Genomic DNA, 22,611 nt, shown 5'->3' with positions numbered 1-22,611 from the left:
GGTGCTCTGCCAATGAGACAGCTATACATGAAAGAAAGTATCTTAAACAGATGTAAAGGTGATGATGAGTCTTTTGGCATAGGAGATGATTTAGAAATATCAAGTACAATTACACGATCATGGGAGGAAATACATCTGTCTGCGAGAAGAGCAGTTTGGTGCCCATCTAGACCCCTGCAATCCTTATTACGCTCTGAAGAAGATTTGTACTAACCCTAAAAGCTGCATTATGCTCTGAGGTAAGTATGTTGTGATACCTGTAAACCTCATTATTCTATGTGATTTGGTCCTTATGTCCTGCATACCTGTGTTATGCTCAGTGGTTTGGTCCTTAGGTCTTGCGGAAGCCTGTTTTTTGCTATACTGGTCGATATATCCTGTGAAACTACATCATGTTATTTAATTTGGACACCTAATTGTGCTTTATGATTCGGACAAGCCTCACCATGTTCTGTTGTTTGGACGTTTTGTCCTGTAAAAACTACATTACGCTCTGTGGTGATGTCTTGTGCATAAATCGTTGCGCTCTTCATGTCTAGTGCGCAAGACTCATTATGCTGTATGGTTTAGTCGTTCTGTTCAGTAAAATCTGCATCACGATCCGTTGTTTGGTCATTGTGTACTGTGCAAGCCTCACGGGTTGTCATATTGATTAAATCAGTTTCATTTCATGTCTGTAATTTAGGTTCAACAAATTAATTTGATGTCGGAAGAAAGTCCACAACTGTTATTCCGTGTATAACGGTGCAAAGATATAAACCGCACCGACCAAAACGTTCGCATATAGTATTATAGGCTATGAACGAAGCATACATAATCACCAAACGACTGGACAGGCCGAGGTTTGTACAAAACTATGTCGTTCCATTATCATCTATTCAATTGGGATTAAATATTTATCCTGTCTTGCAGTATTTTCGACCCGATATCAGGGTGCCGTATATCTTTCTTGATATACCGTCAGTTGACACGTGACCAGTGATATACGGTCAGTTGATCATGTGACCTTATGATCGATATTGTTGTCATAAGAAATTTTGCATTGAAACCATCACCATTGTGTTGGAAATGTCCGAACTAAGAAATTGAGTGGTCAAATAATGAGTTTTTATTCAAAAACGAAGAAGTTATTGCGCTTTTTATTTGTAACTATATTACAGTGTCAGTGATTACGTCATTATATAAGTGACGTCATTACGAATATGACGTCATTAAAACGGTTGTCGCACACTTATTTTTGTAAAATAAGTTGCCAAATATCGGAAAATGAAGTAATGACAAGATAAATAGAATAATAGGTTAGTGCCTAAGATGGAGAAAGTTTATCAGGGGAGGTAACTAGAGTCACGGATTGTGACTAGTGTCATGCAACGGAGATGGCTTCATACACTATCATTGTTTACTTCATATTGTGTTTGAAGTACTGTAACAGTAAACTCCGGTTTTAGCGAACTCATCTGGACAAGCAAGTGCGTTTTCGTTATAACCTGAGTTTGTAATAAAAATATAGCGAACCTGTTTCTTATAGACATTATTTGTATAGCAAACTGATTTATATGATTAATTGATTTAACGTGCATTGAAATTCACCAATTGTCTTTGTAGTTTTATAACAATTTAGGTACAGTTTTGCAATTTATCTCATAATCCTACTATCTGATTGCTTATTTTGTAATAATCCTGACCATGTGAAATATTACAACCATACGCTGTCTAGGAGGAAATTTCTGTAACAAAATTATAATACAGTGTTAACAGTTAATAAAATGCTGGTTGAGAAATCGGGAAAAAATATATTTTTCAAGGCTAATTAACTCCTGGCTTAAAACTACTACTCAGAAACAACAATACCAAAGATATTAATAAATTTAATGATCTTAAGATGTGTCACAATTCAAAATATATTTGATCAAATGATTCAATAAACAAAGACAGATTATAAATAAGCTACAACTGCTTACTTAGTAATAATCACAAGTTCAACTTATGGAAATGAAATCCATTTGTAAGGTAAAGTTCAAGTGTTTAACTAAACTGTCCAAATTCCATTAACACCCGCCAAATGTCATTATATACAGTTCTAATCACAAATGCATCTGCGAATGTTTAACTACTGATCACTACACATTATCATAAATGTCATTATATACAGTCCTTATCACACATGTATCTTCGGAGTTAGAATGTTTAACTATATATATATATATATATATATATATATATATGGATCACTTCACATTATCACACGCGGTAATCACTAATTAGCTGTCATAGACAGTCCAACCTCTCTATTGTATCCGAGAACGTTTTATTGAAGGTCCACTTCACAATATAACATTTGATAATCATTAATTAGCAAAGTCATACAACACGGTGGTAATGTAATATCTCATGAATCAATGATTAACATACATTCCAATAATTTCACATGCGCGAGATTCACTATAAACTATCTATATACATATAAATAAATTGTATATACACACATGTTATGCAAACAAAGTAGGGAAAAAAATGTTATTACATCACAAAAAGGTAATGACAAGACAAAGTAACAAAATAAATGGAAATAACAAATGACATGCGGAACAGGAACACTTCTATAGTCATTACAATTTTAAAAATAACACCTGATTTAACTTTAAAGAAAGCTTAAGGAAATTAGGCTTGCACGGATAAATTTGAAATAAATACTTGAATTCAGCATGACTATAGAAATGTACATAACAAAATTCAAAATGCAAATAACTGAAACAAATATAAGCAAAGCATATTTCATATGAAACAATACATAAGCAAAGCACATTTTTGGTAAAACAAATAAAGCTGTTATTGACAACTATTATTGGGCGGGTGGGTGGGTAAAACTTTTCTGCTTGTGACACTTCTGACAAAGAAACTACTAATTGGCGCGAAAACCCCGGCGGGCCTCTTAAATACGTAATGATGACCAATGAAATTGACCGTATTATACATGAAGCTTGACCAATGAACCTCGATGAAAGAAATAAATTAGAAGGTATGGACGAACTAAATACAAGGCGCTGTCGTCATTAATTAAATATTTTAATATACTATTAAAATAGTCCAATTAACTCCTGGCTTAAAACTACTACTCAGAAACAACAATACCAAAGATATTAATAAATTTAATGATCTTAAGATGTGTCACAATTCAAAATATATTTGATCAAATGATTCAATAAACAAAGACAGATTATAAATAAGCTACAACTGCTTACTTAGTAATAATCACAAGTTCAACTTATGGAAATGAAATCCATTTGTAAGGTAAAGTTCAAGTGTTTAACTAAACTGTCCAAATTCCATTAACACCCGCCAAATAACAGCCAATAAAACAAAGCAAAAGCAAAACAATAACTTAAGAAACAGTTCTTCTTTACCTTAATAACAATGACTTGAGACTGTGAAATCTACAATTGAGACCAAAAAGATTTCAAATATGTTGTAGTTAAGGATTGCAAATATTGTATTAGTTTTAGACTGCTGATTTTATGAAAGAGTCGAAATAACTCTTAAAAAGAAATGTCTTAACCGATTTGCACCTTCAGAATTTAAATGAAGGCCTCCGTCTAATTTAGCGAACAAGTAACGTTTCACAGAACCTTTAAAACAAAACGGTCTGTATGAGCGAATAAACTTAAAGTCTAGATCAGCAGCTAGAATATCTTCACAAAAGCGGTTTAATTCTTTTATACAACTTTCTGTTATCTCATGATCCACCGGACGAGGAAGTACTGAAGATACTATTATACGAATAGAAGGATTCTCAGTTCTAATTGCGGCAATCAGATTTGAGAAATCGGAAGACATAGAAGCCAGTGAATCCTGGTTACTGATATTATTGGTACCCACGTGTAAAATGATAAAATGTTTATCATACAAATTAACTCTCTTTTTGCTAACCAGGAATGACAATTTACCAACTGTAGCTCCTGGAAAGGACTGCACAGTAACTCCCTCGATCGGTGGTAAAAACTTTACAATTGAATCTCCTAATATAACGACTCTTCGAACAACATCTGCAATGAGAAAGGTATATTTTAGTAAAAGTATAATATGAATATGTACATAAGATTATTCATATATAACACAATAATGAGTATGATAAACTATTCAGCAAAATTTTACTACCTACTTTCAAATGTTAATGAATCTATCTTTAACAATCCTCATTTACTTATAATCATCTAACGAGGAAAACTCTGCGCAGAAGGTTAAAACATCCAACTGACCACAGAAAATTTCCTCTGTTAAGACAGAAATTCCCCACAAGTTGAACATAAGAAACAGATTGTAAGAAAATGTAAGTAGCAGAGCAATTTTCTCTAGGCTATCATGAAAAGTTATTTATCAAATTCTTTATATTTAAATTACCCAATGTGTCAAACACACTTTATGCGGACATAATGTAAAATAGGTTAACACTTTCAACTGATCACCAGAACATTTCCTCTGTAAGACGGAAATTCCATATAATAATTTTCTGATGTCAGATCACATACTGCTTTTAACTAAATTATTTCCTATTTATGATGCTTCTTAATATTCTGACTTATAAACTGTGAAACTTTAACTTTGTCACAAAGAGAATATTGAATGTAATTCTTATACGCATCAGAACGCCAGTCTCCCATAAGCTGAATGAGATCTGCTGGAATGTCAAGTCTGAAGGCTAGAGTTGCTAAACCTCTTCTAAAGGAATGAGTTGAAAACTGTTTTGGATCTAACCCAATATCCTTAATTACAGACCTTAACTTTGATAGAAATAAATTGTAGGAAACAACTTTGCCTGACCTTAAAATGAAAAGTGGAGACCCACCTGAGGCTGGTATTTTTTCAACCATTTCATTGAATGCCTTAACTGGGCACAAGACTGAATCTGGTATGACAGTTAAAGGAGTCAACAATTCTCTTTCACCCGCTTGAATGGTCTTTGTCCATTTCATATGGACTATTAAATTCAATCCAGATCTTTCCACATCTTTTCTTAAAAGAAATTTAGGTTTAATTAAATCTTTTGTATGAGTAGGGACCAAGTTTGATTTTCTTGTCATAAGAAAAAATGCAAACAAGAATAAACACCAGTAAACCAGATTATCTGTACAAGAAAAATCTAAAACCGTGTAAATTTTTTCTAAAATATCTGGAGTCATTGGTTCAGCCCTTTTGACCATATGCAGATTAAACTTTGCTATGCCTTTTAACGACAAATTTATTAAAAAGGAATTTAAGTGATCAACACTGTACCCTAATAACAAGTGTATAGTTCTGACTCCACTGATATAATTCTTAATACTATCAGTAGATTTAAAAGATCTACTGAGAAACTGTGTGTAAAGTTGAAGTGTAGTTGTACTGGCTGGTAAATAATTCAGACTGAAATAAGTACAGAACAACATAAATGATTCCCATTGAATTTTAAGGTTCCTTCTTGAACCCTCGGCATAAGCCCTTTTGTTTGTATCTTTTAAATCTTTCTTCAGAACAGTCAGCTGAGATTCTGAAAATATACATCAATCATACAATCGACAAACAAAATAAAACTAAAAACAGGTTAAAATCACAGAAACTGAACTTCTCATCTGTCAAGATAAAACACCCATGATAGGTAAGACGGAGTTACCAGTCATTCAAAAATTTGAAGTCTGACTCATAGACTTCCCATTCTAACAAATCAAAGCCTTGAGTCAACTGTCTGAATTGCTCCTCATGCATTTGGTCTAAATGCCATCTAGATAAATGGTCTGCAATGCGATTTTCCTGAGATGGTAAAAACTGAGCTTTAATTTCAAATTCATTAATAGCTGCACAAAAACATATTTCTCTAAGGCAAGATTGTAAGAAAGGGCAACGTGCTTTCCCTGTATTTAAAGTAATACACACTGACTGATTATCACAAAGCACAAGCATTTTGTTATGCTTGAAATATTTTCCCCATAAATGTATACAAACTACCAGAGATAACATTTCTAAACTGCTAATATGCAAATTTCTCTGCAAAATGTGCTCAGGGAAACGTTTGTGAAAAAAGTGACCTTTCCAGAACCCCCACATGCTTCTAAACAAGAATCTGATGAAAAGACTGCATCAGGTTCAGACCAGGAGCCTAAAGACATCAAGGAGACACCGTTATATAATGGTAAAAAACAATTCCACCACAACAAGTCTTTCCTAACTTCAACTGGAATATCATGTGAACTACTTTTTTCCGATCCATGCAATTCTCTCAACCAGTTTAACATTCTACTTATAAACACCCTACTAGATTTGACACAAGCTCCTATAAAATTTAGCTTTCCTAACAATGACTGTATTTCTTTTAATGATGCTTTCGATTTGTCTGACCAAGCCGTAACCAACTGCATAATTTCTTGCAGACGTTCTGGGGTTATTTCCATAGTCATCTTCAGTGTATTAAACAAAACACCTAAAAATGACATTACATTTGAAGGAGGGCAACTTTTGTCTAAGGACTCCTCAATACCACACTGTACAAGAACTTTCCCAAGAGTTAAATAAGCTGCTTGAGCCAAGTTTGGTTTCTCTACACCAGCAAAATCGTCTAAATAGTTTAGTACTGCTATTCCTAAGTTAAATAACATGAAAGATACTGCATTAGTTACTCTCTGACAAATAGCTGCAGCACTCCGTAAACCCATTGAAAGAACTGTATCACAAAATACATGTTTTTTCCATACAAAGGATACTAAATTGTATTGTGACGGACAAATGCTGATTTGTCTGTATGCTCGTTTTAAATCTTTTTTATACATCAATGACCCCTGACCTTTGGCAATAATCATGCTAACAAAATCATCAATTTTTGGATATAATAGCGAGACGGGTTCACCAAGATACCAGTCTTTGTCAATAAATTCATTCACTGCATTTGATGTACTACTACTCAAATCCAATACAATTCTTCTTTCCATTGATTTTTTTGGTACTGTGTTCAATGGCGAAATAAGCAAATTGTTTGAAAATGGATTATCTTTAAATGGTCCTATTATAGCTGAAGCCTCAGCTTCTTTAACCAAATATTTTTGTATTTCATTTGGAAATTCATTTGCCCCTTTATAATTCTTGTACTTCCAAATATTTTTGGTTGGCGAAAAAGAATTTTCATTCCCTGAGAAGCCTAAAGGAAAACCAAACTCTAGGAAATCACAAACTATCAAATCAGAATAATTGAATAACTTCAACATAGTGCGCATATAGTTAGTATTAATACGTTCATTTACCCTGATTCGACATTTTTCGAAATTATATTTTCCAGATTTTTTTACTGTCTCGTGTAACCTGATTTTTTCCTTTACTTGTGCAAAGGATTTGCAATGTTTTATTTCACTGCAAATTTGACAAGATTGCGCATGATTGCATATATGAGACTCTATGTTATTTAATACAACTTTCTGTTTTTCTCTTTGTACGCAATATTTTGGTAAGAAAATGTCTACTACACTATCCCCCTTTGTCATTTGTATATCTAATTGACCAAGTCAGGCTAAAGTATGTGGGCAAGATGTGGAGCTTTCAGGATGTTGTAATTTAACCTTGTTCTTTTGCCAGCATGTAGCACAAATATGCTGAGCATACTTAAGTTTACCTTTAACTACTGTAGTATGAGCATTTTTGTGATTACATCTATTTCGCTGATAAAGCGAGCAAAACCAGACTTGAGCCTCTTCGTTTTGTTCGATTGATTGTTTCGGACTTTTGTTTGCGGCTGACATTTGAGTTTTTTGGAGCCTGGCGCTCTGATGTATGAAGCCCTTGTTTGCTGAAGAGCTATTATTTAGTATAACAATCTCTAAATACGTAAAATCATCTGCCCATGACTTACTTCCTAGCTCTATTTCTCTTAATACTGCTGCATAATATGATTTTAACAGCTTAAAATCATGTGTAGCATGTAAATACATCATTCTTTTAGGAAGTGCAAGACGACCAGCTTTCTCTTCAGTCTTTATCTTTTTGTCAGAAATTATTTCAAGTTCCCCTGCTACAAATAAATGCAAATCTAAACTGTGAAAAGACATGTGTTGGTTGACAAACTCATAACGTAACTGCGAATGTGGATATTTTTGCCGATTTTTTACTTTATCTGATGATTTTATTGCAATACCAGATTTTTTGAGTGTTTTTTATGTTTTTTCTTTTTCTTATTTTTCTTAACATTAACTGTACCCACTTGCATACTTTCTGTTTCTTCTTCACCACTAGATGTTGTACTGTCCGAACTACTTGAACTGTCCGAATCAGTGTCACTCTCACTTGTCTCGTCTAAGCCTAAGGCCTGATTTTCTTTCTTGACTATCTTTTTAAGAGGTTTAGATTGTCTCAAGTCGTTTAAAGTTAATTTACTGGAGCTGACACTGATATCTGGAACGTTAATGTGTTTAGAAATTGACAAACCTTGTAATTTCTTCACTTCCGCTCGTTTCTCCTCCAGTTTCTGGCGTAGCACTGCCTTCTCGTTCAACTTTCGCAGTCTACTCTCTTCTTGCTCTAATAGCGCTAGTTCTTTTTTCATCGTCTCCGCATCGTCAGATTCATATCCTGAAGCGATTTCTGGACCTTCAGGAATTTCTTCTATCAAACCGATTTTTCCTGGTGATGTAAAAGCCGGTAAGGCCCGTCCTTCGTTTTCGCCGGTAGCCATTTGCATACTGCTAGACGACAACTCGTCTTCTGCGGTGCCTTCTTGCATACGTTTATAGGCATACAGACACTAAATAGCCTGAGCACCTATGAAAAAATGGTAGTCGCATAATGGCGGATTCAAATAGTTCTCAGTTTTTTTTTTGCTGTAAGAAGGATTTTCCTTGAAATCATTGCTATATATTGGTTGAAATCATATTGCATGCCTATACTTGACATACTGGTAGCATTTGCATGTTGAAAAAAGACTCCAAACTGATTTAACATGTGAAATTTATTCATACACCCCTACCCTAAATTGTGATTGTCATTTCAGTGTAAAAATTACGGTGTGTCCGTTTGACCAGAAATATTTTTCTTGCATCAAACATGACCCCTACTTTTCTTTGGATATTTTTACAGTATTAATGTTGATCTACAAGAAAATGTAAGCTAAAGAAATTTAAAATGGGTCTAGGTGTGTATTGCAGCATTGTGAAAACTTGTCATTTTATATAGAATATATAGTGGTGGCTATTTAGTGTGTTATAACCTATAAGAATTGTCACCCGGTAGAATTACTAAACTTTTCTGTCGTCTGCAAATAAAAAAAAATTTGTAAACATTGTACATTAACCCAGACAATTGATTTTTGAAAGAATTAAGCAAAAAATAAATGATAATTCTATACCGGTGGGGGAAAAAGGGTGTCGGAAATGGCTTGGTTGTACGACAGTAAATAAAAATCCTAGCTATGGAAAAATAACCACAAACTGCCTGGAGAAACTGTCAGAAAACAATATTATGTGCACAGACTTATGTGTCAGGCCACTAGAAATATTTTAAAAATACCGAAGGCCTACACGTGTCGCATATATGCCATTTTTCTCTTTGTGTGAACCCGGAACATTTGAGCAGAAATGTGGGGACCAATGCTCAGGCCATAAGTTTAGGGAGTTTTCTTTCAAGGACTGTATTCTATGGTATACAGTAGTTTACTATTTTTGTATAATATTTTTGATAAATATAGCACTATTATATACACAACTTATACAAGGCTTATTTACATTTGTGCGGTTAATATAACTTGTTATATGTGTGCAGTGCCGGCTCAGCTGGCCACAAGGCAGCACAATAATTTTACTTATAACCATCTTTATTTCATCCTAATATCACACTCTATGCATAAGCATGATCTTTTAGGTGTGGGGTGCTAGAAAAGTCAGGCTTGGGGTCAGTGAGACCCTTTGAATAGTGTAAATCTGTATGTAATTTGTACCTATACTGGCGTGATGCAAAACGACTGCGTCTTGCTCGCGATATGTACCTAGTAGTTTTACGCAACTTGTCGTAGTACTCTGTTATTAAAAGGTGTCTGATAACAGAAGAGCCATGTGACAGTTTTACACCATTTACCCTAGCTTTAAGGATAACAGTGTCAGCAAGCCCATGATTTAGTCTTAGAATCTGGCCATGGATACGGCCATGGCAGTTGCGGAGAAATGTAACATTTTTGGGCAAGCATGCATTGTAGGATCTGTTCACTGCTTCACATTTCTGTGTAGATGTTAAAAATTTAGTTTTTTCTATGCTTTCTGGACCAAGGAGAATTTCAACACATTTCATGAGTAAAGTCTCATCATCATCAGTCATTTTAAGCCTGACATTGTCTAGCATATAGTTTTTTTGCTTTTCTGTAGTTGCCAGAACAAACCAAGCTGTATTTAGAACATGAGGTACCACAGTAACCTTTGAAACATAGTACTATTTCTGAAATTATATTAGGCATTTTGTGTTTTATTACTTTCAAATTGCTTTTGTACTTCTTATGTGCACTTGATAGCTCTGAAACACACCTAGATTTAATAGATAGAGCAAATCTGTTTTTAGATTAGACTTCTGTTTACCACGGAACATTTTGTCACTAAATGGTGCCCGGTTAATTTGCCTTTTTAGAGAATTTGCTAGGTGCCTCACATCTTTCAAGTGCACAGTTTTAGTTCCTTGACCTTTGTCTACATCAGAATGACCTTTAGAATCTCCATCACCTGTGTGGTGTGAAATCTGAAGATCTTTAGTAATATCCTTAGATACCATTTCATTCCATTTGAGCAGAGACCAGGTGTGCAGTATCAACACCTTTTTAGTTACATTTTGACATGAATAGTTGGAGAGAACTTGAATACCATGGCCATGAGATATGACTTTAGCTATAGAATGCAAAAATATGCAGTATTGTTGCATCTGAGATGAAAAAAAAGACAATTTTCCCATTTTTTACTGAAAAATAAGCTTTTTTTTTTAACAAAAAAAAATTCACTAAACACTAATTTTGTTCTATATTTTATCACAGTTGCATAATTATCAGTTTTTTTCAGTGTGGTTGTCTATTCCGCACTTGCTGGTGGTATATTTGATGTAATATCTTACGGGTTTTTTGAAAAAACAGCGTTTAATGACTATATGTGATTCAGCCAAATTTAATGGCTTAAACCGCAGTCTTTGGACAAAATGATGGCTGTACAAAAATAGTGATTTTGAGAAAACTACTGGTTTGTTTGGGCTGAAACTTGTTTTATAAGCTGAATATAGATGAAACTTCACATAGAGAGCAAAAAAGCTGAAAAAAAAAATTCATATTTCCTTATAGGCATACAGACACTAAATAGCCTGAGCACCTATGAAAAAATGGTAGTCGCATAATGGCGGATTCAAATAGTTCTCAGTTTTTTTTGCTGTAAGAAGGATTTTCCTTGAAATCATTGCTATATATTGGTTGAAATCATATTGCATGCCTATACTTGACATACTGGTAGCATTTGCATGTTGAAAAAAGACTCCAAACTGATTTAACATGTGAAATTTATTCATACACCCCTACCCTAAATTGTGATTGTCATTTCAGTGTAAAAATTACGGTGTGTCCGTTTGACCAGAAATATTTTTCTTGCATCAAACATGACCCCTACTTTTCTTTGGATATTTTTACAGTATTAATGTTGATCTACAAGAAAATGTAAGCTAAAGAAATTTAAAATGGGTCTAGGTGTGTATTGCAGCATTGTGAAAACTTGTCATTTTATATAGAATATATAGTGGTGGCTATTTAGTGTGTTATAACCTTTATAATCTTTTCTAGTGCCTTTTCTCAACTTATCACTATTCATCGTTGAGTGCTTTTCAACAGATATTGCACAACGTACAAATTTAAAACAAAAGTTCTTACAGTTCTTGGGACATCAATGTTCGTTCCCTAAATAACACTCCACAATTTCCTCCTGTTTTGTACTACATTATCTTCGTTTTATAAATGCAACCAGTTAAAAATCCTTTATAATTTTTTTTTAATTTGATTAACTACTACTATAAAACTTTTCTGCTTGTGACACTTCTGACAAAGAAACTACTAATTGGCGCGAAAACCCCGGCGGGCCTCTTAAATACGTAATGATGACCAATGAAATTGACCGTATTATACATGAAGCTTGACCAATGAACCTCGATGAAAGAAATAAATTAGAAGGTATGGACGAACTAAATACAAGGCGCTGTCGTCATTAATTAAATATTTTAATATACTATTAAAATAGTCCAAAAGCTTTTGAATATATGACTTTTTGTATAACACTGCAGACGTAATTTGTCTCGCATAATATTTACTTTATCTTGAGCTGAGCGCGAAACTATTGTAACGGTATATAAATAATAAAATAACATATAATAGCTTCACGCTCAGCTTTTGATATCATAGATATATGTTATACTAATAAACTTTGATAATGTGGCAGTTGAGTCCAATAAGAACTTGGGTATTCAATGATAATCCGTCATAGATCTATTGTAAAGCAAATATTGGATTTACCTGTATTGGAAATTAAACAGTGTCGATTGTATTTAAGTCAACTGCCACATTATCAAAGTTTATTAGTAATTGTACTTAAGGTACTTCCGCCATCTTGAATTTAGAGTGACTTTCATTTGAAGTGTGAAAATATAGTGAACAAAAGCCTTCAAATGCAGCTGTTCCAGAATACAAAAACAGCTCAGTTTGCAAGACCTGAACTAAAAGTAGCTGTATAAAAAGTAAAACTAGAATTTGGAAATAAACAAACAAGATATTTTACCTTTATTTTTCCAAATTTTTGGTTAGATTTATAAATCCTTTCAAAATACTTTATTAAAAATTCATGAATGGCAAAAGTTAGTTCAAAGTTTCAATTAGTGCATAGGAGAATTGTCTTACTGAATAGAACTAAACTTATTACAAAATCTGTTTTCAAACCTGACCACCTCATGTATTAAAACGAAAATAAATCTGTACATATTGCTATTTTCAGCATACATAAAAGTAGTGCAATGTGCGGACAATGATTTTTGTACGTATGGTGTACCAAACTGCCTAAATTGTAAGGCAAGTCTCAGACTTGATGTGAACAAGATTTGGCAACGATCCAAAATTCTTTTCAAGGATTGTGCAAGTATAAGAAAGGTTTAATTTATTATAGTGGAATTTATGTACTTACGCGCTGCTTATCTCACGGAAAATTTGGTGGAAATGGAATTTTCGGCACTTCCTGCGGTAACTACCGAAATTACTTAACGTAACTTTCTCACTCATACGTGATTGTATATTTATAAATTATAAAATCGAAATATTTGCTTTATCACGATATATGCAAATATTTTTTAGACAATCTTGAAACATTAGGCCACAGTATTTCCGCATACTGGTCCGGGACAAGTTCGATGTGTATAGTGATTCCTTATTAGATGTTTCATGCGTCGTAAACTAACCAATTTTGATCTATCGACTTTTTAAACAATATGAGAATAATGCAGCATGTTTTTGAAAACACAGTGAGAATAAATCGCAGAAAAAATGTACAGCCAAATATGTTAGGAGGTAATACAATTTGTATACAGTTGTAGATAACTACGAAACATTTTACAAAATGCAATCAGTTGAACTTCTCACGCGAAAACCTGATGATTAAAATCAGCAATATCTCAAAAGTAACTTTTCTGCATCTTGGTTCTTCGTTAAGCAATGATATTTTTTCACATTTTCATAGATTTAAACTGATAATAAATGTGCATTGAAATTCCGGCATAGAAATGGACATTGACTTTACATTAATGCGGTGTTGACAGCAGAAACAGCGGTCCAGTACTAAGACTGTCTACGAAACCAAGGATAACGAGTTCTTTATCTGAAAATTACGAACATTCGGATCAGTGTTCAGTATACACCTGAAAATGATAGACTTGCTATTTGCCGAGTGCACACTTGTTTTCTATCGTCGTTAATATAAAGTAGACTAGTAAATATTCGTACACATGCATAGTCTCATAAACACTTCTTTAATGTATGTTCTCTGAAATGAACAAATAACTGGCTCAACTGAGACACCATACTTTAAAGTAAATTCAGTTTATTCACCACGAGGTTCAAAATGCACGGGAGTCTCGTGATAATATATGCCTTTAATTTCACATGGTTGAAGTGTAAACAAATAGTTAAATTTGCTTCGTTTATTTCTCACGGAAAAGATCGGACGGTTTTTTATATTGGAATAATTATAGAAAATCTATGCATTTAAAGTTGAAAATTGATTGTTTTCTACCGGACGTAAAACTGAAACAAGTAAGCTCTTTTACTTTTTCAGCAATGTTCCTCAGGTGAACTTTGACATTGTTTACGAAGAGAAATCAGTTTTGTGTCATCCTGAAATGCGTTGTTCGGCTGAAACGTATAGTTCCCGGAAAAGATCTAAAATGGTTTATTTTGTGGATTTTTGTTTTATTTATAAATTCAACACAATGTGTAATATTTCCAGTTTTTGAAAATGATTGAAATTCAACTTTATTTTCGATCTTTCAGTAATATTTTGTCAGCGGATGCTTACAAATTTTAAGATAAACGGCTTTCTTGTCCAAGGGAGGTGTGTAAAGCGAAAACCTATCATTACACATTGCGTTTATTCTTTAAATGTGAAGGATCGGTAACAGATTAAGGAGATCGGACAGTGAAAAACTATACTAAATGGATATCTCTAACCATGAATAAGGAGACATACATATTTCAGTAAGGAAATCTCAGGTAAAAGAACTATCATATATTTTATTCCTTGAAATAAACATGGCGGCGAAATAATTTAGAAAATCTGTGCACGTGTTTTGCGCATTAGAATGTTTAACGACATTTTCTTGAAAAAGTAACGCTCGTGTGCACTATTTTGGCATTTCTTTGATTTGAAAATAAATGTTTTATAGCAATTTAGGTTGCATACGATACCGAAATTTTGCACCAAAAATGTTCTCTCATTTTCTTCCAAAGCACTGTGGAGATAGGGTTCAGCGTAGCTTTCATGCTCGCAAGTTTACCTACAGATATATCTTTTCAATTTTTATAATATATTTTTTTGTTCCCTTGCATTTCGAAAGCTGTTTCGAGGGTTCCGATTTTTCACATGGATTTCTAATTTCAATTTGCGGAAATACCTTAAGTGTATGAAATTATCAACTATTTATTCCATAGAAAATAAAATTCAATAGAAATCCATTTATTACACCTAGTTAAATCTTACGCTATTGACACCGGTATAAGTCATACGATATTACAGTATTTGACAAGCAATTCACAGTGAGATAAATATGCTCTTTCTATATAATTGATGATTTAATATTTTCAATGCGTATTACGTAACTAAATTATATGTATGATATTTCGAAAGACCTTAAACAACATTTTTAAAAATCATCAAAACAAGATTTCAATGTAATACTTGGTTTTAGATGTCGTTTAGATAATATTATATCAACAATCCCGCTACGTTTAAATATTTGTATCATAGCTAGATGTTTTTTCTTGTATCATAGCTCGGTGTTTTTTCTTAACAAATTTGGTTCAGTTAATTCGTATACACTGAGTACAGGGTGCGGTAACTAAAAATGTACAGGTATTTAATACCCGCACGCTAGTTACCGCACTGTTGGATAGGAAAGTATGCCAGCGTGTCTGGAACAGTAGACAGCGAAGTGTATTTTATTGATTTTCTGCTCTAGCATTGGTTTATTTTACCTGGGCTTTACACATTTGTAAAGCAAGGATTTTAAGTACTCACTGAACTGCTGTATATGGCAATGTGGAACGCCTACAACTACCATACATGGATGGCAATGATACAAAACAGAAAGAACATTAAAACTCACGGGTAAACGATTTATACTCGGGGGCTATGCCCCGTCGTACAAATCGTTTACCCTCGAGTTTCAATGCTCTTTCTATTACTTAACGGTGCAGGTAATTCGTATACACTGAGTACAGGGTGCGGTAACTAAAAGTGTGCAGGTATTTAATACCCGCACGCTAGTTACCGCACTGTTGGATAGGAAAGTATGCCAGCGTGTCTTGAACAGTAGACAGCGAAGTGCATTTTATTGATCTTCTGCTCTAGCATTGGTTTATTTTACCTGGGCTTTACACATTTGTAAAGCAAGGATTTTAAGTACTCACTGAACTGCTGTATATAGCAATGTACAACTACCATATATGGTTGGCAATGATACAAAACAGAAAGAACATTAAAACTCTCGGGTAAACGATTTATACTCGGGGGCTAGGCCCCCTCGAACAAATCGTTTACCCTTGAGTTCCAATGCTCTTTCTATTACTTGTTTTGTGATTCAATATGTTGGTACGAAATCTGCCCAATGCTAATGTTAAAGCCTGAAATTTTCATAGTTTCGCACTTCGCCGTTGTGATCTCGCGCTTCGTCTTTCATGCTTCTCTGTCATGGGAAGGCGATACCCGAAGCGCGAGATCAAAATGACAAAGCACGGAATGGAGATTTTTTTTCTCGAAATTTTTCACTTCACCACCGTGATGTTTAGCTTCACCATCGTGATTTCGCGCTTCGCGCTTCACAGTCCGCAAAGTGTTCACAGCGCGAAATCACGATGGCTTCACCATCGCTATCTCACGCTTTACAGCTCGCTAGAAAAAGAGATGCATGAAGCGCTAAGCGCAAGATCACGAAGACAAACTGCAAAATAATTTAAAAGGAGTAAGAAACATTTTGCAGAATACTGTTTTAGTTGAAGAAAAGATAATAATACATTTTAACGAAGTTGACATAATGCAGATGTCGATGACATCCGCCGAAATATTTTCCTACGCAAGGCATCAGTTTCTTATTTGGTACATTTGTAACAATATCACGAAACTTAGCATATCTTTGGCAAAATTCCTTTTAACAACTCTCGAATATATACTTATACACACATCTCTTGTTATCCAATCATAATGATGTTTTGAAAGTGTGTTACCACCAACTATCTGTTTTGGATACTGCACACATATAACATGGATCAATGAACCACAAATTGCACGTGCAATATTACACGCATACCTAGTAAAATAATACATTTTATATAAAATATTAAGAACGAATAAGGTTTTAGTGCAATGTTTAGCTTCAGATGAAACAAAAATCATGGGGAGGATACCAAGACCCCTACGCATTACCTCTGCGTACTATGAAGAATGCCCTAGCTACGCGCCTGACGGCACTAACCTATTATTCTCTATATATCCGGCTTAAGAAAATTATGCGTCAGTCCGTAAAAGTGGACCATCATGCAGGGCGACGATATTAAGATACGAAGTTCAAAGTTACATGTAATTTATTTTCATTTTATATAAAATGTTATTTTTTTTGGGGGGGGGGGGGGGGGGGGTTGTTGTTGATTTTTGCATATCGTATTATACAAAGAATAGAAAACAACAAGAGCTGTCTCCATAGGATGACACATGCCCCCGATTGCACTTTGAATGAATAGTTATGGCCGATGTTAGAGTTTAGGACCTTTGACCTACGGACCTGGGTCTTGCGCGCGACACGTCGTCTTACTGTGTCACACATTCATGCGTAGTTATTTTTAAATCCATGCATGAATGACAAAGATATGGACCGGACACGCCCATCAATGCACTATCATGAAAAATGACCTTTAACGTCTAAGTGTGACCTTGACCTTTGAGCTACAGACCTGGGTCTTGCGCGCGACACGTCGTCTTACTGTGGTACACATTCGTGCCCAATAATTTTAAAATCAATGCATGAATGACAAAGATATGGACCGGACACGCCCATCACTGCACTATCATGAAATATGACCTCTAACGTCTGTGACCTTGACCTTTGAGCTACAGACATGGGTCTTGCACGCGTGACACGTCGTCTTACTGTGCCACACATTTATGCGTAGTTACTTGAAAATCCATCCATGGATGACAAAGATATGGACCGGACACGCCCATCAATGCACTATCATGAAAAATGACCTTTAACGTCTAAGTGTGACCTTGACCTTTGAGCTACGTCCTGGGTCTTGCGCGCGACACGTCGTCTTACTGTGGTACACAACCATGCCAAGTTATTTGAAAATCCATCCATGGATGACAAAGATATGGACCGGACACGCCCATCAATGCACTATCATGAAAAATGACCTTTAACGTCTAAGTGTGACCTTGACCTTTGAGCTACGGACCTGGGTCTTGCGCGCGACACGTCGTCTTACTGTGGTACACATTCATGCCAAGTTATTTGAAAATCCATTTATGGATGACAAAGCTATGGACCGGACACGAAAATTGCGGACAGACCGATCGACAGACTGACAGACCGACAGACGGTTCAAAAACTATATGCCTCCCTTCGGGGGCATAAAAACAAAAGGGAATGGATCTTTTTTAAGCACTTTTTAATGGGTATTATGCATATATTCATATTGAACATTCCATTGTGCAACCGTCTCGTTTTAAGTGAGAGATGCGCAACTGAAATTTGCTAGTATATTTTTACCTTGTGGTAGGGTAGAACATTTATATATACATTTTCTTCATAATCTGGTGACACTGTGTATGACGGGTTTTTGCTAGCACCGATGAAAACACTGGAAACTCTCGTCAGTATGCAAGAAACAGTACTATGAAACCAATGGTCGCCTGGTAATTGAACATCTCTCGCTACTTACAGATGAAACTTTCGACCTGGTGCTGTAGCGCGCTATTGAAATTTGAAAATCGCAACGTGCATTATCTTTCATAATGTACTTACATTCTCCTGGTTGCGGCTAAAAATAGACTTATATATATAAACAAACGTTGAATTTCGCACTAAATATCAAAGTCTGGTCATTGGCCGTTTAAAGACAAAAAGCGATACCATAAAATTTATAAAGTCTCTTTGAAGAACTTTACCACTTTCACAGACATATGAAATGTATTTTCTTCAAATATTGTTTCAGAAGAATTCTATGATGTCATTTTGTGTTAGATTAAGCATGCAACAGACGTTATATATTGTTTGTGATTTTTCTGTGTTAGTAATAATACGTCGGCTAAAGTCGAAGACTGCATACAAGTAAAGGTAATTGTAACTATCATTCTTTCAATATAAATTATCAGACTTGAAATCATTAATGTTGTTATATTGTTATGTTTAAATGAATGTTGCCATTGTTTATATCAGTTTTGAACAGAACTTTCTTTATTGCTTTTTGTATTATTTGCCTTTATCTAGAAGAAAGAAATATTTTGTTCAAACATTTTTCTCTTAATTTGCATTTGTTGATAAAGGTTATGCTCAGAATCCACTTAAAAGGTAGGTTGCAATAATTTAAACATGAAATGTTTGAATGCCTTGCTATGGCTACTCGACGGTTTCGTCAAATCTTTAAGCATCACGTCCTAAATTTTAGCTTTATTTTAACCGATTATCAAAGGAAGAAAAGGGTTCAGGTTTTATAAAAACTGTTTTCATTTCACTATACAGGTTGATAAAAAAAACGACAGAAGACATCTTGGTACAAACTATACCAAATATGGCGTTTGTGTTTACGTTAGTGCTGTTAGTGCTGCACATGTGCACGTGCGAGGTACAAGGAGCTACAGAGCTGTATGAAGTAGAACTCAATACCAACTTCTCTTTACCATGTGACTATATAAATCATAACTTAAGCCACCCCGGATCCGCCTGGCCATTCAAGAGATATTGGGTTCTCCCAAATACAACAGTCATCGACGATAACTACGAAGGCGACGAAAAGTTTAGTATTATGTCACCAAATGTTTACACATTCATTTTGACCATAACAGGAATAGACATTCAAGATTTTGGAATATACGAATGTGTTATGATATGGAACAATATGGACTACAAAGCAAATATGATCCGTATTGAACTCACAGAATACGCAATGGAATCTACAAGTGTTGAAGGACGCCTGAAAGAGAATATATTAGTTGGCTCCGTCGTCGGCGCAGCTACAGTGGTGACAATTATAATAGTTGGTCATATTTTGCTGAAAGTTTGTTTTCACAAGGCGCATGCGCATGGGTTACCTAGCAACGCTGCTTTACCGCTGACAAACCATGAGCGTGTGGCCCATCATATGTGATACAGAATAAAAAACTTGTCTGGATGATAAAATTTAATCTAAAGTATATATATTTTGCAAATGACCCCAATCCTCTCTATAGGCGGAGATAGCTATTTGGGCCAATCTCTTTTACATCATTGACATTCCTCAGTATTACTGTTTAGCTGAGGCGGAAGAACGACATACCTAGCTATGGTCACGGTCTGGTCTTATTATGGGACAACGAGGAATATGGAAACATTCAATTCATGGTTTCTTTAAACTTTGATGATAGTAATCATTTTAAAGGTAAACTAATAGCCTACGATTTACTAATGATATATACGATTGAAAGGTCGATGCTTGTGAAAACAAAATATGAGCCATTGTAAACAAAGCATTTTTGCGACATTTTCGATTCACGAAATGTGTACCACTACATAATTCTTCCGATGTGCCGTCAGTGTTAATTTGGAGTCATGCCATGAACTCAAATATTACAAAAGATAAAAATATCATTATTTTCATGTTTTTCTCAAACAGTCTTAATAGAGACAGACTTCAGTTTTAGATATGACATGTTTATACCGTGACATAAATCATTTTAAAATGTATGTTACATGTAACTTTCAATTATATATGTTTGATAACTCTAGTCTTCCTACAACATATGATTTCATCACGTTTCAGTTTTGCCTCAATTATGTTTGCAGAAATTGTTTCTAAAATGTAAAAGAAATGTTGATTTTAGATATAATTTAAAAGCAAACATTTATTTTCCTTTGATTTTTTGAATTTTCTAAATTTTTAAACATTTTTACCTAAATACATGTACACACTTTCACATATGTCAATACAAACTGACAAAATGTGTATCAAACATTTTATTTTGTTGAAGATGCAGTTGAAACAAACATTTTTAATATTCAAGCGTTCCTATAGTTCCCTATGAACTATATATCCAGGCTTCGAAAGACTGAATGCTAAATACTATATTCTGCTTAACGACTTGTAAATATTTGATAACAGTTTCATTTCCCTGGTGTTGTTGTTTGAATATAATACTTTAAGAATTCCGTTTATCTTCCCGATAGTAGCTTTTCAGTAAACAAACCTCGCTATAAATTGTCACCAGTATCTGATCGTTCATCTGTTTTGGATGCTTCTTTGGCCTTTTCTTCAAGTTCTACATTGTCGATCGCAACATTATCGTAAGCTCTTAGATCATAACCATCTATCGCTTTATCAAGTTCGTCCACTGCTTTATTCCGCTGACTCTTTCTTTGGTACCTAAGTTGCCAGACGATACAACTTCCCGCCACGATGACAAACAGGGTACCAGCCGCAATTCCACCAATCATCGCATTCTTTTTGTATTTTTCTAATAAATCTCCAAAGAAAGGACCATCGGTGTTCAGGCCATGCACTATTCTATCCAGATTATGATCATCCCGAACTAAGAGACAAAAATAGTAACCGAAATCGTCATCGCTGATTCTATTAACAGTAAGCGTAAAATTTGAATCAATTTCAAAATGGCCGCTTGCTTCAGAGGCCGAAACGAGATTCCCGTTCGGAACCAGCCAATATTTCTTTACTACTGGTTGAGTACTTGTGAAGTTATATCTACTTGCATCGCACTCAAGAGACACAGTTTCATAGTATTCTAACTTGTATTCTTCGGCTATGGTGCCAAGTGGAATGGCAAGAAAACAAACGCAGCACAGGAAGTTCATCTGAAGAATAAAATATTACAATAAAATCCCTAAAATTCGTACTCAGAATTGAAACTCTTCGTGTGCAGCAGTAAACAAAGTTTGGGGATAATATTCAATATTCAGACTATGGGTATCAATGTTTTACTATTGCCAGGCTGTTAAATTCTAATCAAATAGCGGAATGCTCATCAACCATAAACTTTGTTTAAATACTTGTATTCGAGTTAGTATTTTTCATGTTTTGATATACACCATGAAATACTTTATGAAGTAGTGATAAAAAAACTCTCGGGTTAGAGACAAATTGATAAGATACGTGACTCTCGCGTTTAAATTCTTCAAACGCATTATTGTTCATATATCTACGCAAGAGGGTTTTTGTTTTACTATTATCTGGTTGCGAAGAAGAACGGACATGTAAGAAATCCTAATTTAAGAGAACCTTTCGAAAAAAACATGATGCAGTAGACAAAAAAAAAAAGATAGCGACTAACTAGTTTATGTCGACAGTGAAAAAGACATATACTTGTCAGTATTTCGTCAACAGATAACATTTGGATTTCGTATTTTACGTTTATTTCATAAACACTTTGAAAAACATTTGTGTATAAATGAGTCAAGATAAAAAAAAAAACATGTTACCGTTTTGCAACGTTATATCCCTAACGTTAATACATTTCACACTTAGGCATTTCCACAGTGAAAATGTTTCCAAGATTTATGTCTGAATACCAAATACTGCCTTCTGTGCGAACTCAAATTTTAATCTTATTGAAATGAATGATGAATTTGAGTTTTATC

The 22,611-nt window shown here is 34.5% G+C and overlaps 2 protein-coding genes across 2 annotated transcripts; both read right to left on the bottom strand.

Annotated features, from left to right (window-relative positions):
- Positions 1-2,691: 2,691 nt before the first annotated feature.
- LOC123564564 (uncharacterized) lies at positions 2,692-8,737 on the bottom strand. The gene is made up of 3 exons (XM_053543211.1): positions 8,440-8,737; positions 3,945-4,043; positions 2,692-3,434 (listed from the first exon to the last, which is right to left on the bottom strand). The coding sequence occupies exons 1-3, from the start codon at positions 8,732-8,734 to the stop codon at positions 3,406-3,408; spliced, it is 423 nt and encodes a 140-aa protein (XP_053399186.1). The 5' UTR covers positions 8,735-8,737; the 3' UTR covers positions 2,692-3,405.
- Positions 8,738-20,963: 12,226 nt separating this feature from the next.
- LOC123556897 (uncharacterized) lies at positions 20,964-22,611 on the bottom strand. The gene is made up of 2 exons (XM_045347964.2): positions 22,453-22,611; positions 20,964-21,828 (listed from the first exon to the last, which is right to left on the bottom strand). The coding sequence occupies exon 2, from the start codon at positions 21,826-21,828 to the stop codon at positions 21,211-21,213; it is 618 nt and encodes a 205-aa protein (XP_045203899.2). The 5' UTR covers positions 22,453-22,611; the 3' UTR covers positions 20,964-21,210.

Source organism: Mercenaria mercenaria, chromosome 5 (assembly GCF_021730395.1).
Source record: "Mercenaria mercenaria strain notata chromosome 5, MADL_Memer_1, whole genome shotgun sequence".
Lineage (NCBI taxonomy): Eukaryota > Metazoa > Mollusca > Bivalvia > Venerida > Veneridae > Mercenaria > Mercenaria mercenaria.
This window is presented reverse-complemented; position numbering and strand designations above follow the sequence as displayed.